General features: G+C 44.9%; 1 protein-coding gene across 1 annotated transcript in view; it reads left to right on the forward strand.

The window, feature by feature from the left end:
• LOC124007735 (NACHT and WD repeat domain-containing protein 2-like) overlaps positions 1-2,688 on the forward strand; it is a 98,784-nt gene extending 96,096 nt beyond the window's left edge. Inside the window, 1 exon segment of the mRNA XM_046318466.1 lies at positions 1-2,688. Within this exon segment, the coding sequence (XP_046174422.1) occupies positions 1-1,782 (1,782 nt within the window). The 3' untranslated portion in view covers positions 1,783-2,688.
• Positions 2,689-17,283: the final 14,595 nt, after the last annotated feature.

Consider the following 17,283-nt stretch of genomic DNA (forward strand, 5'->3'; position numbering starts at 1 on the left):
AAGCTAGCTACGGTCACGTCGCAGTTCTCCGGGGGATTTGTCAAGTCCATCTTGGTCCTGGACACCATTCACCAGATGGTGATGATCGATAATGAGGGGAGCCTGTCGGTGTGGAACACCAAAGAGATCACCAACCCCAGACTGATGGAAGATTATGACTGCCGGGGGGATGAGAACGAGGTCGTAGGCATTGAGCTGTCAGAAGACCAGCGCTCCATCCTCATCTGCAAAGACAAGAGCATTGAGGTCCTGGACACCAAGTTGTGGAAGATGGCAGAGAAGTTCAAGGCCAAGCACGCTGAGCGATTCGTGGCTGCAGTCCTCTCAAAAAATGGCCAAAGTATTGTGGCCTCCATGGAGAACACGTCATCCATATTTGTGTGGAGGAGAGACAGTGGGCAGTGCATGGCCAGCCTGATTGAGATCTCTGGGGCCATTGTCAAACTCATCAAGTCCATCCACCACAACCTGCTCCTGTCTGTGGCCAGCAGTGGAGTGCTATCAGTCTGGGACATTGACATCATTACAGCCATGTCCAACATTGACAAAACAGGCAAGAAGATTCAGAGCTTACAGCTTTCTGGCAGGGAGGACTTTGTGTTCACCATGGACGGCTCTGAAGCCATCCACAAGTGGAACTTCAGCACAGGCTTCATAGAGACTGTCTTCAAGCATGAGGGCTTGGTGGAAAACTGTGTCCTGACATCCTCTGGGGAACTCATGGTGACGTCGGATGACAAGTGCAGCCAGTACATCTGGCACACGGCCACTGGCGAAAACATCTTTCGCATCAACGGACAGAAGATATCTCAGCTCCTGATGACCCACAATGACCAGTTTGTGGTTTCCCTCTGCGAACAGAACTGCTCCCGAGTCTGGAGGCTGGCCACTGGACACAAGGTGTGCAACATCCTGGTGACCCTACAGAATGCACTGATCACCACCGCAAACACCTTCCTAGTGGGGATCACAAAAAACAAGCTGCTCGCTGTTAGCCTCTGGTCAGGCAGTATTTCCAAGAAGTTTGTCTGTGACGATGGCATTAGCATTATCAACTTCAAACTCATTCCTGACTGCCCAGACTTTGTTGTCTTCATCACATCTACAGAGACTGTGTTTATATGGAGTGTGGCAGATGAGTCTGTCTGCAGACGGGTCCAGCTGCCTACTAACTTCCTAAAAAATCTGGAGGAGTTCCAAATTTCACCAAATGGGAAACTGGGAATCATCTCCAAAGGTGACGAGAACATTAACGTGTTGGATCTTCATAGCGGCAAGCTGAGACTTGTCCACGCCGCCGGTATCATCTGGCGGCAGAAGCTGTCGAGGGACGGGCGCTACCTGGTCTATGTCTGCTTCCGGAACAGTAATGAGGATGACGAGGTGGGCGTGGTGTCCAACCTGATCGTGATGCGTCTGGCAGATGGAAAGAGCATCGGGACATGCTCCCTCTACAAGACGCCCACCTTCCTCTGCCTGTGCCAGCGAGCGCTCAACATCATCATTGGCTTCGAGGATGGCAGTATTGGCACCTATACGGTGGTGGACAGGGTGGATGCCGCGCTCAAGATCAAGATTGCCACATCCAACAGTCGGCAGATCGTCAACAATGCCTCACAAAAGATAAGGCCCAAGTGTGGCAACCACGCCTTCAAGACCATTGCAGACTGCTTGTGGAGGGAGTCCACCGAGGTCTTCTCCAGGGATAGCCCCATCAATGTGTCTGACTCTGGAGAGGCTGAGACCACCATCCCCACCAAAAAGAACGAACTATTGCAGTGAAAGTGGGAGAGTGGAGCAATGGGCGAAGATTCTAGGTAGGTGGGATTGAGGTGGATGTATGAGGTTTCTCGGGGGAATGCAGTTTACTCTTGTTTACAGCCACCTGAATTAGCTGCAGATGTCAGTCTCCTGGGTACAAACTGACTACTACTATAATACTGCACTCAAGTCATGTATGACAACCTTTATGGTATCGTTTTAGTTTTTTTCTTCACATGATGAAGTTGTTTTTTATGGTTTGAAAACTAGAATAAATATATAGAAAATATATATTTAATCTATTGTTTTGCCATTGTGTCCTTTTGCATTTGAAGAACAAAGTTGATATTTACATTTCTCTGTTTTACATATCCAAAGCCATTCCAGTGAGCTTGAATACTCTTCCTTATACATGCTTTTCTTAAGAAATATCTATGTTTGTTTTATTTACATCTACTGGTACTGTAGAAAAAAAAAGAACTATAAATCTCTTTTGGCTTGCTGCAATTTGTGCAACTCCTTAAAAAAATTATGTTTTTCTTAATGCAATCAAAGTGAGTACCTGGATATTAAAATGTATTTCATTTTCATGCAGACTACTGAGAATTACGAAGACGCAGGGAATTTGTAAACACAGTATATGCGGAGATACATATACTAGCATACATAATCAATTTTATTGATTGAAATTATCAAAGAAGAACAATTATTGAGAGTTAAGGTACTTTAGTGGCAGTGTTGAATTTGAGGAGGATATTTATAAACAGGTATAAACATCTATTAACAGCTGGTCTAAGTCTTCTGGTTCATGGATTATTTGTTTTTAAGCGGACACCGCTATTGAGCATAATGTTGCATCTTGCTATATGCATCCATGCCTTACAAAGTCTTCTATTTTACAGCTTATACACACACACACACAGAGAGAGAGAGAGAGAGAGAGAGAGAGAGAGAGAGAGAGAGAGAGAGAGAGAGAGAGAGAGAGAGAGAGAGAGAGAGAGAGAGAGAGAGAGAGAGAGAGAGAGAGAGGTGTGTGAAATTAAAAGATATCATCAGTCAAGGATGACTCATCAGCACCCTAACATTTTTGTTTTCCATAAAACCTTTTAAGGGCTATTCTGTCAAATTGTATGTTAACTTTTTTTCAGCAGTTGAGACGCTGGCCCAAAGGTAAATTAAAGTAGCAGTATTAAGTATTTTAAGCAGTATTAAGCTGTAACATATTTCATTGCTCTCAAGGAAACATTGACAATGGTCCAAACATTGACAATGGTCCATTTTGTAAGGCTTATATAACTTACATCATGACCGAATTGTTTGAGTGCTTTACTGTGATTATGTTGAAGAATTATAGAGAAAATGTATTATCTTTACTAATGAAGACGTATAAGTCCACTTATAATATATTGCCAGGTTAAGAGTATATTTGAATGTGTCCATATGGAAGCCAGTATATGCTATTATTGTATGTCATGTAACTTGAATTACTTTTAAAAACGTACATGTTGGCGACACAATTGACATACTGGTAATGAATGTTTCTACTGTATTCTTTTTATGGTCAGGACTGACTTACCTGTTTAGAGATATTTATATTTTCATAAATGTTGTACTTGCATTTTGTTACAGAGTTGTTTAACTGGAGTTATTCTAACAGAAAAATATAAACTTATATCTGAAGCAATATGAAATAGTGTGTATGCATTGTTTGTACGGAACATTTTAATGTAATAAAATGGTTAACTTTTCGCCTCCAGACCTTTGTCATGCTTCTCATTGCAGCAGTCTGAGGTTGTTACTGATCATCTAGATCAGTGGGCCTCACACTGTGGGCCTCAAACTCAGTCTGGCTTTCAACTTACTCTTGAAGGTTGTAATAGTAGAATGCACAAGGTGCAATTTCGAAATTGGGTAGTGCATCATCAATTTTCATCTTGTCATGTCAGTCATTGCATACCTTTGAGAGCTATTTATAACTTGTCAGAAACGTCTAGCTCAACGCCACTTGATGTTCCCCAATGCTGGACTGTGGGCCTGAGTGAAAAAGTTCCCGTCTAGACAACCTGAAATAGTGGGTTTTCCCCTCTGGTTAAAACTTGTTAGGAACTAGCTCCCGCTGTGGGGATCAAATCAGCGGAAATTTCAAGTGCGCCACGTATAGTTTTTGATAAAACTCAAACTTTCATTAAAATACACATACAAGGTACTGAATTAAAGCTACACTCGTTGTGAATCTAGCTACCGAGTCAGATTTGTAAAATGCTTTTTCGGCGAAAGCATGAGAAGCTATTAACTGATAGCATGTACCCCCAAAATACTGCAACGTCACCTAACACGACAGATTTTGTGGTAGCTGGCGCTACCCAAAACGCAGAAGTAAAATATAAAACATTCATTACCTTTGACGAGCTTCTTTCTTGGCACTCCTAGATGTCCCATAAATATCACTATATGGACCGATTAAATTGGTCCATATATAGTCTAGATATCGATCTATGAAGACTGTGTAATCAAGGAAAAAACTGAGTTTGATAACGCAACGTCATTTTTTTAACTTAAAAAAGTCGACGATAAACTTTCACAAAACACTTTGAAATACTGCAACGTAACGTAATCATCACTGCTAGCTAGCCAGCTAGCCCCCGAAAAGCAGCACTGTCGAAACTATTACACTCAACGGAACGACTTGATTAGTGTAGTGTCAACAACGCAGCCACTGCCAGCTAGCCTACAAAGTCAACAACGCAGCCACTGCCAGCTAGCCTACTTCAGCAGTACTGTATCATTTTAATAATTTTAGTCAATAAGATTCTTGCTACGTAAGCTTAACTTTCTGAACATTCGAGACGTGTAGTCCACTTGTCATTCCAATCTCCTTTGCATTAGCGTAGCCTCTTCTGTAGCCTGTCAACTATGTGTCTCTCTATCCCTGTTCTCTCCTCTCTGCACAGACCATACAAACACTCCACACCGCGTGGCCGCGGCCACCCTAATCTGGTGGTCCCAGCGCGCACGACCCACGTGGAGTTCCAGGTCTCCGGTAGCCTCTGGAACTGCCGATCTGCGGCCAACAAGGCAGAGTTCATCTCAGCCTATGCCTCCCTCCAGTCCCTCGACTTCTTGGCACTGACGGAAACATGGATCACCACAGACAACACTGCTACTCCTACTGCTCTCTCTTCGTCCGCCCACGTGTTCTCGCACACCCCGAGAGCTTCTGGTCAGCGGGGTGGTGGCACCGGGATCCTCATCTCTCCCAAGTGGTCATTCTCTCTTTCTCCCCTTACCCATCTGTCTATCGCCTCCTTTGAATTCCATGCTGTCACAGTTACCAGCCCTTTCAAGCTTAACATCCTTATCATTTATCGCCCTCCAGGTTCCCTCGGAGAGTTCATCAATGAGCTTGATGCCTTGATAAGCTCCTTTCCTGAGGACCTCTCACAGTTCTGGGCGACTTTAACCTCCCCACGTCTACCTTTGACTCATTCCTCTCTGCCTCCTTCTTTCCACTCCTCTCCTCTTTTGACCTCACCCTCTCACCTTCCCCCCCTACTCACAAGGCAGGCAATACGCTCGACCTCATCTTTACTAGATGCTGTTCTTCCACTAACCTCATTGCAACTCCCCTCCAAGTCTCCGACCACTACCTTGTATCCTTTTCCCTCTCGCTCTCATCCAACACTTCCCACACTGCCCCTACTCGGATGGTATCGCGCCGTCCCAACCTTCGCTCTCTCTCCCCCGCTACTCTCTCCTCTTCCATCCTATCATCTCTTCCCTCTGCTCAAACCTTCTCCAACCTATCTCCTGATTCTGCCTCCTCAACCCTCCTCTCCTCCCTCTCTGCATCCTTTGACTCTCTATGTCCCTTATCCTCCAGGCTGGCTCGGTCCTCCCCTCCCGCTCCGTGGCTCGACGACTCATTGCGAGCTCACAGAACAGGGCTCCGGGCAGCCGAGCGGAAATGGAGGAAAACTTGCCTCCCTGCAGACCTGGCATCCTTTCACTCCCTCCTCTCTACATTTTCCTCCTCTGTCTCTGCTGCTAAAGCCACTTTCTACCACTCTAAATTCCAAGCATCTGCCTCTAACCCTAGGAAGCTCTTTGCCACCTTCTCCTCCCTCCTGAATCCTCCTCCCCCCCCCTCCCTCACGGCAGATGACTTCGTCAACCATTTTGAAAAGAAGGTCGACGACATCCGATCCTCGTTTGCTAAGTCAAACGGCACCGCTGGTTCTGCTCACACTGCCCTACCCTGTGCTCTGACCTCTTTCTCCCCTCTCTCTCCAGATGAAATCTCGCGTCTTGTGACGGCCGGCCGCCCAACAACCTGCCCACTTGACCCTATCCCCTCCTCTCTTCTCCAGACCATTTCCGGAGACCTTCTCCCTTACCTCACCTCGCTCATCAACTCATCCCTGACCGCTGGCTACGTCCCTTCCGTCTTCAAGAGAGCGAGAGTTGCACCCCTTCTGAAAAAACCTACACTCGATCCCTCCGATGTCAACAACTACAGACCAGTATCCCTTCTTTCTTTTCTCTCCAAAACTCTTGAACGTGCCGTCCTTGGCCAGCTCTCCCGCTATCTCTCTCTGAATGACCTTCTTGATCCAAATCAGTCAGGTTTCAAGACTAGTCATTCAACTGAGACTGCTCTCCTCTGTATCACGGAGGCGCTCCGCACTGCTAAAGCTAACTCTCTCTCCTCTGCTCTCATCCTTCTAGACCTATCGGCTGCCTTCGATACTGTGAACCATCAGATCCTCCTCTCCACCCTCTCCGAGTTGGGCATCTCCGTCGCGGCCCACGCTTGGATTGCGTCCTACCTGACAGGTCGCTCCTACCAGGTGGCGTGGCGAGAATCTGTCTCCTCACCACACGCTCTCACCACTGGTGTCCCCCAGGGCTCTGTTCTAGGCCCTCTCCTATTCTCGCTATACACCAAGTCACTTGGCTCTGTCATAACCTCACATGGTCTCTCCTATCATTGCTATGCAGACGACACACAATTAATCTTCTCCTTTCCCCTTCTGATGACCAGGTGGCGAATCGCATCTCTGCATGTCTGGCAGACATATCAGTGTGGATGACGGATCACCACCTCAAGCTGAACCTCGGCAAGACGGAGCTGCTCTTCCTCCCGGGGAAGGACTGCCCGTTCCATGATCTCGCCATCACGGTTGACAACTCCATTGTGTCCTCCTCCCAGAGCGCTAAGAACCTTGGCGTGATCCTGGACAACACCCTGTCGTTCTCAACTAACATCAAGGTGGTGGCCTGTTCCTGTAGGTTCATGCTCTACAACATCCGCAGAGTACGACCCTGCCTCACACAGGAAGCGGCGCAGGTCCTAATCCAGGCACTTGTCATCTCCCGTCTGGATTGCTGCAACTCGCTGTTGGCTGGGCTCCCTGCCTGTGCCATTAAACCCCTACAACTCATCCAGAACGCCGCAGCCCGTCTGGTGTTCAACCTTCCCAAGTTCTCTCACGTCACCCCGCTCCTCCGTTCTCTCCACTGGCTTCCAGTTGAAGCTTGCATCCGCTACAAGACCATGGTGCTTGCCTACGGAGCTGTGAGGGGAAAGGCACCTCAGTACCTCCAGGCTCTGATCAGGCCCTACACCCAAACAAGGGCACTGCGTTCATCCACCTCTGGCCTGCTCGCCTCCCTACCACTGAGGAAGTACAGTTCCCGCTCAGCCCAGTCAAAACTGTTCGCTGCTCTGGCCCCCCAATGGTGGAACAAACTCCCTCACGACGCCAGGACAGCGGAGTCAATCACCACCTTCCGGAGACACCTGAAACCCCACCTCTTTAAGGAATACCTAGGATAGGATAAGTATTCCTCTCACCCCCCCCCTTTAAGATTTAGATGCACTATTGTAAAGTGACTGTTCCACTGGATGTCATAAGGTGAATGCACCAATTTGTAAGTCGCTCTGGATAAGAGCGTCTGCTAAATGACTTAAATGTAAATGTAAATGTACTTTTGTAATGCAACTTTAGGTATTAGTAAACGTTAATAATCTATCAAAATGATCACGGGGCGATGTATATTCAATAGCTCCACGTCCTGATATCGTGTCCAAATATTCCTCAACCAAAACATCCGGTCGGAGACCGGACAAAATGCACTGCCTTGTTTCGGTTTGACCAAGAAACAAATCCGAGACAAATGACAAGACTGTTGACATCGTGTGGAAGCTGTAGGTATTGCAACCTCGGCCCCATTTAATGTGGTTCACGTTTAACAATTGGTTGAAGTGGCGCATGGATATATTTTCCCATTTTCAGTGATCAGATTTTCCTGCACTTTTCGATGAAACGCACGTTCTGTTATAGTCACAGCCGTGATTTAACCAGTTTTATAAACGTCTGAGTGTTTTCTATCCACACATACTAATCATATGTATATACTATATTCCTGGCATGAGTAGCAGGGTGCTGAAATGTTGCGCGATTTTTAACAAAAAGCTGCGAAAATTCGCATGAGCCCACCTCACCTGGTTCAACAGGTTTTAAGAATGTTTTTTCTTGCTGTTCTTGGCTCCAAACAGCCACACACAGGTGCATTATATGTACTCATTGAACATGAACTGATACTCCCCTTCTCTCTCTTTCTCTCATTTGGATAAACATTACACACACACACAAGCAGAAATGTAGCATTAGTTGATGGGTAAAGTAATTGCCCTGCCCATTCTGCGCTCAGCTCCAGACAAGCATGCTGTTGGACAGCGTCATTATCATTAGGTTATGTACAGAGCACCTGGAGCTCTCTGCCACTGCCCTGCAGCTGCAGCCACACACACACACACAGACACACACACACACACACGCAGATCATGTGATTGGACGGCTGAAGCTTTTTGCTTTGGGCTACCAACTTAATTCTCTGAGGCCGGTGTCTGATCTGCTGTGTGCCAAGTGAGCAAGTGGCCATGCCTTCCATTGTAATGACGGAGGGTGAGCTCATGTCTTATGGTGTCCACGATAAATCCCTCTGAAAACAGAATGAGCTGGCTGCAGCAAGCACATTACTCATACACCAAAGACAGCAGCAGACTCCTCCACACACAAACACACAATAATTACAGTTTTTCAAACCGGGAGGGCTCGCAAGACCACAAATCTAACCTGTGTGTGTCTTTACAGTAGGCTATGCACAGTATGACATTATCTGTATTTACTCAGCCCTAACTCAGCCCTAACTGCCTTATTGTGTAGTCATATTGACACTTGAGCATAGGGGCCTTCTTTTGTCATCACCCTCTTTTTCCATCTTTCATTATACAACCTGTGATCAGAAGGGTTTTAATTTGACTCACCCTCACCACCTCATCTCTCTATCTCTCTTCTTACCTCTCTCTCTGTCAAGTACTAAAAGATTAAACCACCCAAGACTACATACAATATATTAATCATGAGGTGGGCCAAAATTTTTATCAAAGCTCTTCACTCCCTAGCTAGCCGCTTCGCTGTTGGGAAAAACAATCCCCTACATCCTTCTATAGATACAGCAAATCAGAGCCACCCATATAAAAAATACTATATTATACTTGTTATGCAGGTGAATGAGGACCCAAAAGCGACTTAGCGAAAACAGAGTCTTTATTCCAGTAAAACTCAAGACGAAAACAAAACATGAAAAAACTTAATTCCACTCGTAGTGACGAGGACAGACTGGAGACTCGAGCATTGACTGCAGGTTGCCTCGGGAAGGCACCGACCGTAGCAGACTAAGGCACCTGCTACACGCAGCATCTGAAGGAGACAAGACACGACAGGGCGAGACAATGACACAGCACAGCGAACAACATACAAGGATCCGACAGGACAGAAACGGAAAACAAGGGGAGAAATAGGGACTCTAATCAGAGGACAAGATAGGGGACAGGTGTGAAAAGACTAAATGAGTGAGTTAGGAGAATGAGGAACAGCTGGGAGCAGGAACGGAACGATAGAGAGAGGAGAGAGAGGGAGGGGGAGAGAGAGGGATAGAAAAAGGGAACGAACCTAATAAGACCAGCAGGGGGAAACGAACAGAAGGGAAAGCATAATGACAAGACAATATAAGACAAAACATGACAATACTATGTATTTACAATTGTATTCTACAGTATAGTACAACATTCTATATCAATCAATCAATCAATCAATCAAATGTATTCATAAAGCCCTTACTGCTCTTTAAATATGTTTGATATGTTCGTCAAAAGAAAGATCAGGGTCCAGATTAGCAGAGGTCATTCACAGTTTAATTTGAGACGACTGTACATCCCATCGTGTTTTCCGAATGACATCATCTAAAGGTAGCATATATAGTGAAAAAAATAGTGGTCCTAGAACGGAACCTTGAGAAACACCAAAACTTACCGCGTAGACCAATTACAGTTTCCAATCTCTCCAAAAGAATGTGGTGATCAATGGTGTCAAAAGCGGCACGAAGGACTAGGAACACGAAAATAGACGCAGAGCCTTGGTCTGACACCATTAAAAGGTAATTTATCACATTCACGAGTGCGGTCTCGGTACTATGATCGGGTCTAAAACCAGACTGGAGCATTTCGTATACATTATTTGTCTTCAGGAAGGCAGTGAGTTGCTGAGGAACAGCTTTTTCCATAAAAACGAGAGGAATGGGTGCTTTATCAGGAGAGGCTTTAATACTGCTACTTTTAATGAGTTTGGTACACATCCAGAGCCGTTTAGGGAGCGGTTTATTATGTTCAACAAGCACAGGAAGAAGCTTTTTCAGTATAGTTGGAATAGGGGGGGACCTTTTTGGCCATCTAAAGCACATTTCCTGCATTTCTACACAATCCAATGTGTCTATTTAGAAGCAAAGAAACCCACAGTCATCAAGCTAATTAATCATCATTAAATATGTTTAAGTGATTGATGAGACTGAACTAGATCAAATGTAATTAAATAATCAATATTGTGTGGCACCTTTAACCAATAGCCTAACAAATTAACAACTCTTAACAAAGTACAAAGACTTTTAATTGTCTTTATTAAGACATCCTCCATGTCAAATTACAGCCAGACTGCCCAGCCTAGAATAAAACTCAACTTTCTCCCAAAACAATCTGCATCCCACATTTCCCTTGGACTCAGCAAAATCTTTGAAATTGTTGCATGTTGCAATTATATTTTGTTCAGTATAATTCATATCATAGGCCTAGTAGTACTGTAGAGCACTTTTTACTTGCACACAATATAGCTGGATCGCCCCATCCTGTCCCTAGGGATCCACGCCCTGTAGCGCTCCAAACCAACACACCCCACTCAGCTTGAGGATCTTCGTGAAACATTCATTATTGGTTTTGGGGTTTGTTAGGCTACGGCCAGGGTGACATCCCATAAGACGACAGACCTCCAGGGTCAGGACTGAGCAGCCGAGCAGATGTCTCCCCTGACACGGGCATGTTTTCAATACAGACTCCTTTTGTTGTAGTGTTTCCATATAAGGCATTCAGACCTAATGAAAGCTACCCTGTAAACCCTTAATCTTGAAAAAAATGCAATCTTTGTAAATTATATCATAAATAGGACTGATGGAGTTATGTCACACATGCAGCTAACTCAAATATATGGAAAAGTCTGCTCTTCCCAAAATTACAACCAACTAATTGCAGCATTACCGCAAAAATGGAAGAGGCAAGTGGAAGGGGGATAAGTAAGGAACTTGTCTGCTGGCCCTGCATTAAAAACCAACATTGATTAAAGCAAATTTTGATAATTAAAAATATATAGCAGCTTCATATTAAGGACCAAAAAATTGACAACTGTGCCATATAGATTGCAAGATAGTTGGGAAGAGATTTTCAGTATACCAATTCCATGGCACATAGTTTATGAATTGACACGCAATATGACACCGGATTCAAAACTTTGATTTTTTCCATTTAAATTATTGTACAATATTCTTGCAACCAATAGAATGTTATGTATATGGGGGAAACAACCTTCCCAGCTCTGCAGATTTGCTGCGAGGAGGCAGAGTCATTTGATTATTTATTTGGGTGCTGTCCATATGTAGCTTGTTTTTGGTCACAGGTCCAGGAATGGCTGAAGATTTGCAACATTTACCTGGCGACAACGCTGCAGATAGCAATACTGGGTGATTTGAAAAGTCCTAGTCAATCGATCAATAATATAATAATACGTTTATCAAAAATGTTTATCTTTAATTTACAATCTGTAGAAACTATGAGAATAGAAAGGTTCAGAACTTATGTGAAGCATCACAGCACAGATGAAAAATATATGGCAAATAGAAATTCAATATGGCAGGTGTTAAAGAAGAAGTTTACAGGTCTGTGAGAGCCAGAAATCTTGCTTGTTTGTAGGTGACCAAATACTTATTTTCCACCCTAATTTGCAAATAAATTCATAAAAAATCCTACAATGTGATTTTCTGGATTTTTTTTCTAATTTTCTCCGTCATAGTTGAAGTGTACCTATGATGGAAATTACAGGCCTCTCTCATCTTTTTAAGTGGGAGAACTTGCACTATTGGTGGCGGACTAAATACTTTTTTGCTCCACTGTATATAATACGTATAAACTGGAAGTATATAAGCCTAAGTGTTATTGTTTGTTAGTTTACTCCAACTAGGGGAGGGGTGGTAGGGTTTGCAGGAAATATATTTTATATTTTCAAAAGAAATCTATATGTAAATATATATGTGTGTATATGTATGAGTGTTTGTATGTATGTTTATGTATGTGTCGATGTATGAGTGTTTATATATACAGTTGAAGTCGGAAGTTTACATACACTTAGGTTGGAGTCATTAAATCTTGTTTTTCAACCACTCCACAAATGTCTTGTTAACAAACTATAGTTTTGGCAACTACTACTACTAAAACTTCTACTTTCTGCATGAAACAAGTAATTTTCCCAACAATTGTTTACAGACAGATTATTTCACTGTATCACAATTGCAGTGGGTCAGAAGATTACATACACTAAGTTGACTGTGCCTTTAAACATTTTGGAAAATTCCAGAAAATTATGTAATGGCTGTAGAAGCCTCTGATAGGCATCATTGACATAATTTGAGTCAATTGGAGTTGTCCCTATGGATATCTTTCAAGGAGTATCTTCAAACTCAGTGCCTGTTTGCTTGACATCATGGGAAAATCAAAAGAAATCAGCAAAGACCTCAGAAAAAAATGTAGACCTCCACAGGTCTGGTTCATCCTTGAGAGCAATTTCCAAACATCTGAAGGTACCACGTCCATCTGTACAAGCAATAGTACGCAAGTAAAACACCATTGGACCACGCAGCAATCATACCGCTCAGGAAGGAAACCATCTCCTAGAGATGAATGTACTTTGGTGCGTGAGTTACTGGCTTACTAGGGCTCTTTCATACCGTCCCTAGGAAGGGTGCGTCACTTGAGTGGGTTGAGTCACTGATGTGATCTTCCTGTCTGGGTTGGCGCCCCCCCTTGGGTTGTGCCGTGGCGGAGAACTTTGTGGGCTATACTCGGCCTTGCCTCAGGACGGTAAGTTGGTGGTTGAAGATATCCCTCTAGTGGTGTGGGGGCTATGCTTAGGCAAAGTGGGTGGGGTTATATTCTTCCTGTTTGGCCCTATCTGGGGGTGTCCTCGGATGGAGCCACAGTGTCTCCTGACCCCTCCTGTCTCAGCCTCCAGTATTCATGCTGCAATAGTTTGTGTCGGGGGGCTAGGGTCAGTTTGTTATATCTGGAGTACTTCTCATGTCCTATCCGGTGTCCTGTGTGAATTTAAGTATGCTCTCTCTAATTCTATCTTTCTTTCTCTCTTTCTCGGAGGACCTGAGCCCTAGGACCATGCCTCAGGACTACCTGACATGATGACTCCTTGCTGTCCCCAGTCCACCTGGCCGTGCTGCTGCTCCAGTTTCGACCATGCTGGTCATTTATGAACATTTGAACAGCTTGGCCATGTTCTGTTACAATCTCCACCCGGCACAGCCAGAAGAGGACTGGCCACCCCACATAGCCTGGTTCCTCTCTAGATTTCTTCCTAGGTTTTGGCCTTTCTATGGAGTTTTTCCTAGCCACCGTGCTTCTACACCTGCATTGCTTTCTGTTTGGGGTTTTAGGCTGGGTTTCTGTACAGCACTTTGAGATATCAGCTGATGTACGAAGGGCTATATAAATACATTTGATTTGATTTGAAAGGGATATCAACCAGATTCCTTTTTCTATGGCTTCCCTACTGTGTCTACAGCCAATAGACACAGTTTCAGACTTTTATTTTGAAAAATGAGCGTGAACGACAACATTGCATCAGTGGTCAGGTGGTGGCTCTCAGAGTGATTTGTGCGTAATAGACAAAGAAGGCCATTGTTCCTCTCGCTATCCTACTGAAAAGCCAATTGTCCCGGTTGATAAATTATCTAATAGATATTTGAAAAACACCTTGAGGATTGATTATAAAATACGTTTGCCATGTTTCTGTCTATATTATGAATCTAATTTCCGCATTGTCGTGGCCGCAATTTCCGGTGGATTTCTCAACAAAATGTGGACAAGAAACTGAGGTATTTCGGCTATAAAAATAATCTTTATGGAACAAAAGGAACATTTGCTGTCTAACTGGGAGTCTCGTGAGTGAAAACATCCGAAGCTATGCTAGGCTATCGATAAACTTCGATAAACTTACACAAACGCTTGTCTTGCTTTGGCAGTAAAGCATAATTTCAAAATCTGAGATGACAGGGTGATAAACAAAAGGCTGTGTTTCACTATATTTCACTTGTGATTTCATGAATATTAATATTTTCTAGTAATATTTTTTGACCGTTGCGTAATGCTAATTAGTGTAGTTGATGACAATTCTCCCGGATCTGGGTTAACAAGGCTAATCTGAAAACAAGACTCCCTAAATTGTATCAGGATATCAATTGCGCAACCAGGGCTGGTAAAATCCTAGATCATTGTTATTCTAACTTCCGCGACGCATATAAGGCCCTCCCCCACCCTCCTTTCGGAAAAGCTGACCAAGACTCCATTTTGTTGCTCCCAGCCTACAGACAGAAACTAAAACAAGAAGCTCCCGCGCTCAGGTCTGTTCAACGCTGGTCCGACCAATCTGATTCCACGCTTCAAGACTGCTTCGATCACGTGGATTGGGATATGTTCCGCATTGCGTCCAACAACAACATTGACGAATACGCTGATTTGTTGAGCGAGTTCATTAGACAGTGCATTGACGATGTAGTACCCATAGCAACGATTAAAACATTCCCAAACCAGAAACCGTGGATTGATGACAGCATTCGCGTGAAACTGAAAGTGTGAACCACTATTTTTAACCAGGGCAAGGTGACCGGAAACAAGACCAAATACAAACAGTGTAGCTATTCCCTCCGTAAGGCAATCAAACAAGCTAAGTGTCCGTATAGAGACAAAGTAGAGTCGCAATTCAACGGCTCAGACACAAGAGGTATGTGGCAGGGTCTACAGTCAATCACGGATTACAAAAAGAAAACCAGCCCAGTCGCGGACCAGGGTGTCTTGCTCCCAGATAAACTAAATAACTTTTTTGACCGCTTTGAGGACAATACAGTGCACTGACACGACCCGCTACCAAAACCTGCGGACTCTCCTTCACTGCAGCCGACGTGAGTAAAACTGTCATGTTTTATCATTTATTATCTTGTCTTGTCCCTGTGCTTCCCATTCTATTCGTTTCCCTCTGCTGGTCTTATTAGGTTCTTTCCCTCTTTCTATCCCTCTCTCTCCCCCTCCCTCTCTCACTCTCTCGCTCTCTCTTCTCTCTATCGTTCCGTTCCTGCTCCCAGCTGTTCCTATTCCCCTAATCATCATTTAGTCTTCCCACACCTGTGCCCGATCCTTTTCCCTGATTAGAGTCCCTATTTCTCTCCTTGTTATTCGTTTCTGCCCTGTCGGTTCCTTGTCTAGAATTCACCGTGCTGTGTTTGTGTATCGCCCTGTCGTGTCGTGTTTTCCTCAGATGCTGCGTGGTGAGCAGGTGTCTGAGTCTGTCTGGTTCAAGTGCCTTCCCGAGGCAACCTGCTGTTCACCTGCTGTTCAAGATCGAGTCTCCAGTTTGTCCTCGTCATTTCGAGTGAAAGTTGTGTTTTTTGATTGTATTTACTTTACTGGATTAAAGACTCTGTTTTTGCCAAGTCGCTTTTGGGTCCTCTTTCACCTGCATGACAGAAGGAACCGACCAAGGAATGGACCCAGCGACTTCAGACGCTCGTTACACTGCCGTCGAGATCCAAGGAGCCATGCTCGGCAGACACGAGCAGGAATTGTCTGCTGCTCGCCATGCCGTGGAGAACCTGGCCGCTCAGGTTTCCGACCTCTCTGGACAGTTCCAGAGTCTACGTCTCGTGCCACCTGTTACTTCCTGGCCTGCCGAGCCTCCAGAACCTAGGGTTAATAACCCACCTTGCTACTCCGGGCAGCCCACTGAGTGCCGCTCCTTTCTCACGCAGTGTGAGATTGTGTTCTCTCTCCAACCCAACACATACTCTAGAGAGAGAGCTCGGGTTGCTTACGTCATTTCACTCCTTACTGGCCGGGCTCGAGAATGGGGCACAGCTATCTGGGAGGCAAGGGCTGATTGCTCTAACAAGTTCCAGAACTTTAAAGAGGAGATGATTCGGGTTTTTGACCGTTCAGTTTTTGGTAGGGAGGCTTCTAGGGCCCTGGCTTCCCTATGCCAAGGTGAACGGTCCATAACGGATTATTCTATTGAGTTTCGCACTCTTGCTGCCTCTAGTGAGTGGAACGAGCCGGCGCTGCTCGCTCGTTTTCTGGAGGGACTCCACGCAGTGGTTAAGGATGAGATTCTCTCCCGGGAGGTTCCTTCAGATGTGGACTCTTGATTGCTCTCGCCATCCGCATAGAACGACGGGTAGATCTTCGTCACCGGGCTCGTGGAAGAGAGCTCGCATCAACGGTGTTTCCCTGCTCCGCATCGCAACCATCTCCTCCTCTGGCTCAGAGACTGAGCCCATGCAGCTGGGAGGGATTCGCATCTCGACTAAGGAGAGGGAACGGAGGATCACCAACCGCCTGTGCCTCTATTGCGGAGTTGCTGGACATTTTGTTAATTCATGTCCAGTAAAAGCCAGAGCTCATCAGTAAGCGGAGGGCTACAGGTGAGCGCAACTACTCAAGTCTCTCCATCAAAATCCTGCACTACTTTGTCGGTCCATCTACGCTGGACCGGTTCGGGTGCTACATGTAGTGCCTTGATAGACTCTGGGGCTGAGGGTTGTTTCATGGACGAAGCATGGGTTCGGAAACATGACATTCCTTTCAGAGAGTTAGAGAAGCCTACGCCCATGTTCGCCTTAGATGGTAGTCATCTTCCCAGTATCAGATTTGAGACACTACCTTTAACCCTCACAGTATCTGGTAACCACAGTGAGACTATTTCTTTTTTGATTTTTCGTTCACCGTTTACACCTGTTGTTTTGGGTCATCCCTGGCTAGTATGTCATAATCCTTCTATTAATTGGTCTAGTAATTCTATCCTA

The sequence above is a fragment of the Oncorhynchus gorbuscha genome, linkage group LG21 (genome assembly GCF_021184085.1).
Source record: "Oncorhynchus gorbuscha isolate QuinsamMale2020 ecotype Even-year linkage group LG21, OgorEven_v1.0, whole genome shotgun sequence".
In the NCBI taxonomy this organism is placed as follows: Eukaryota; Metazoa; Chordata; class Actinopteri; order Salmoniformes; family Salmonidae; genus Oncorhynchus; species Oncorhynchus gorbuscha.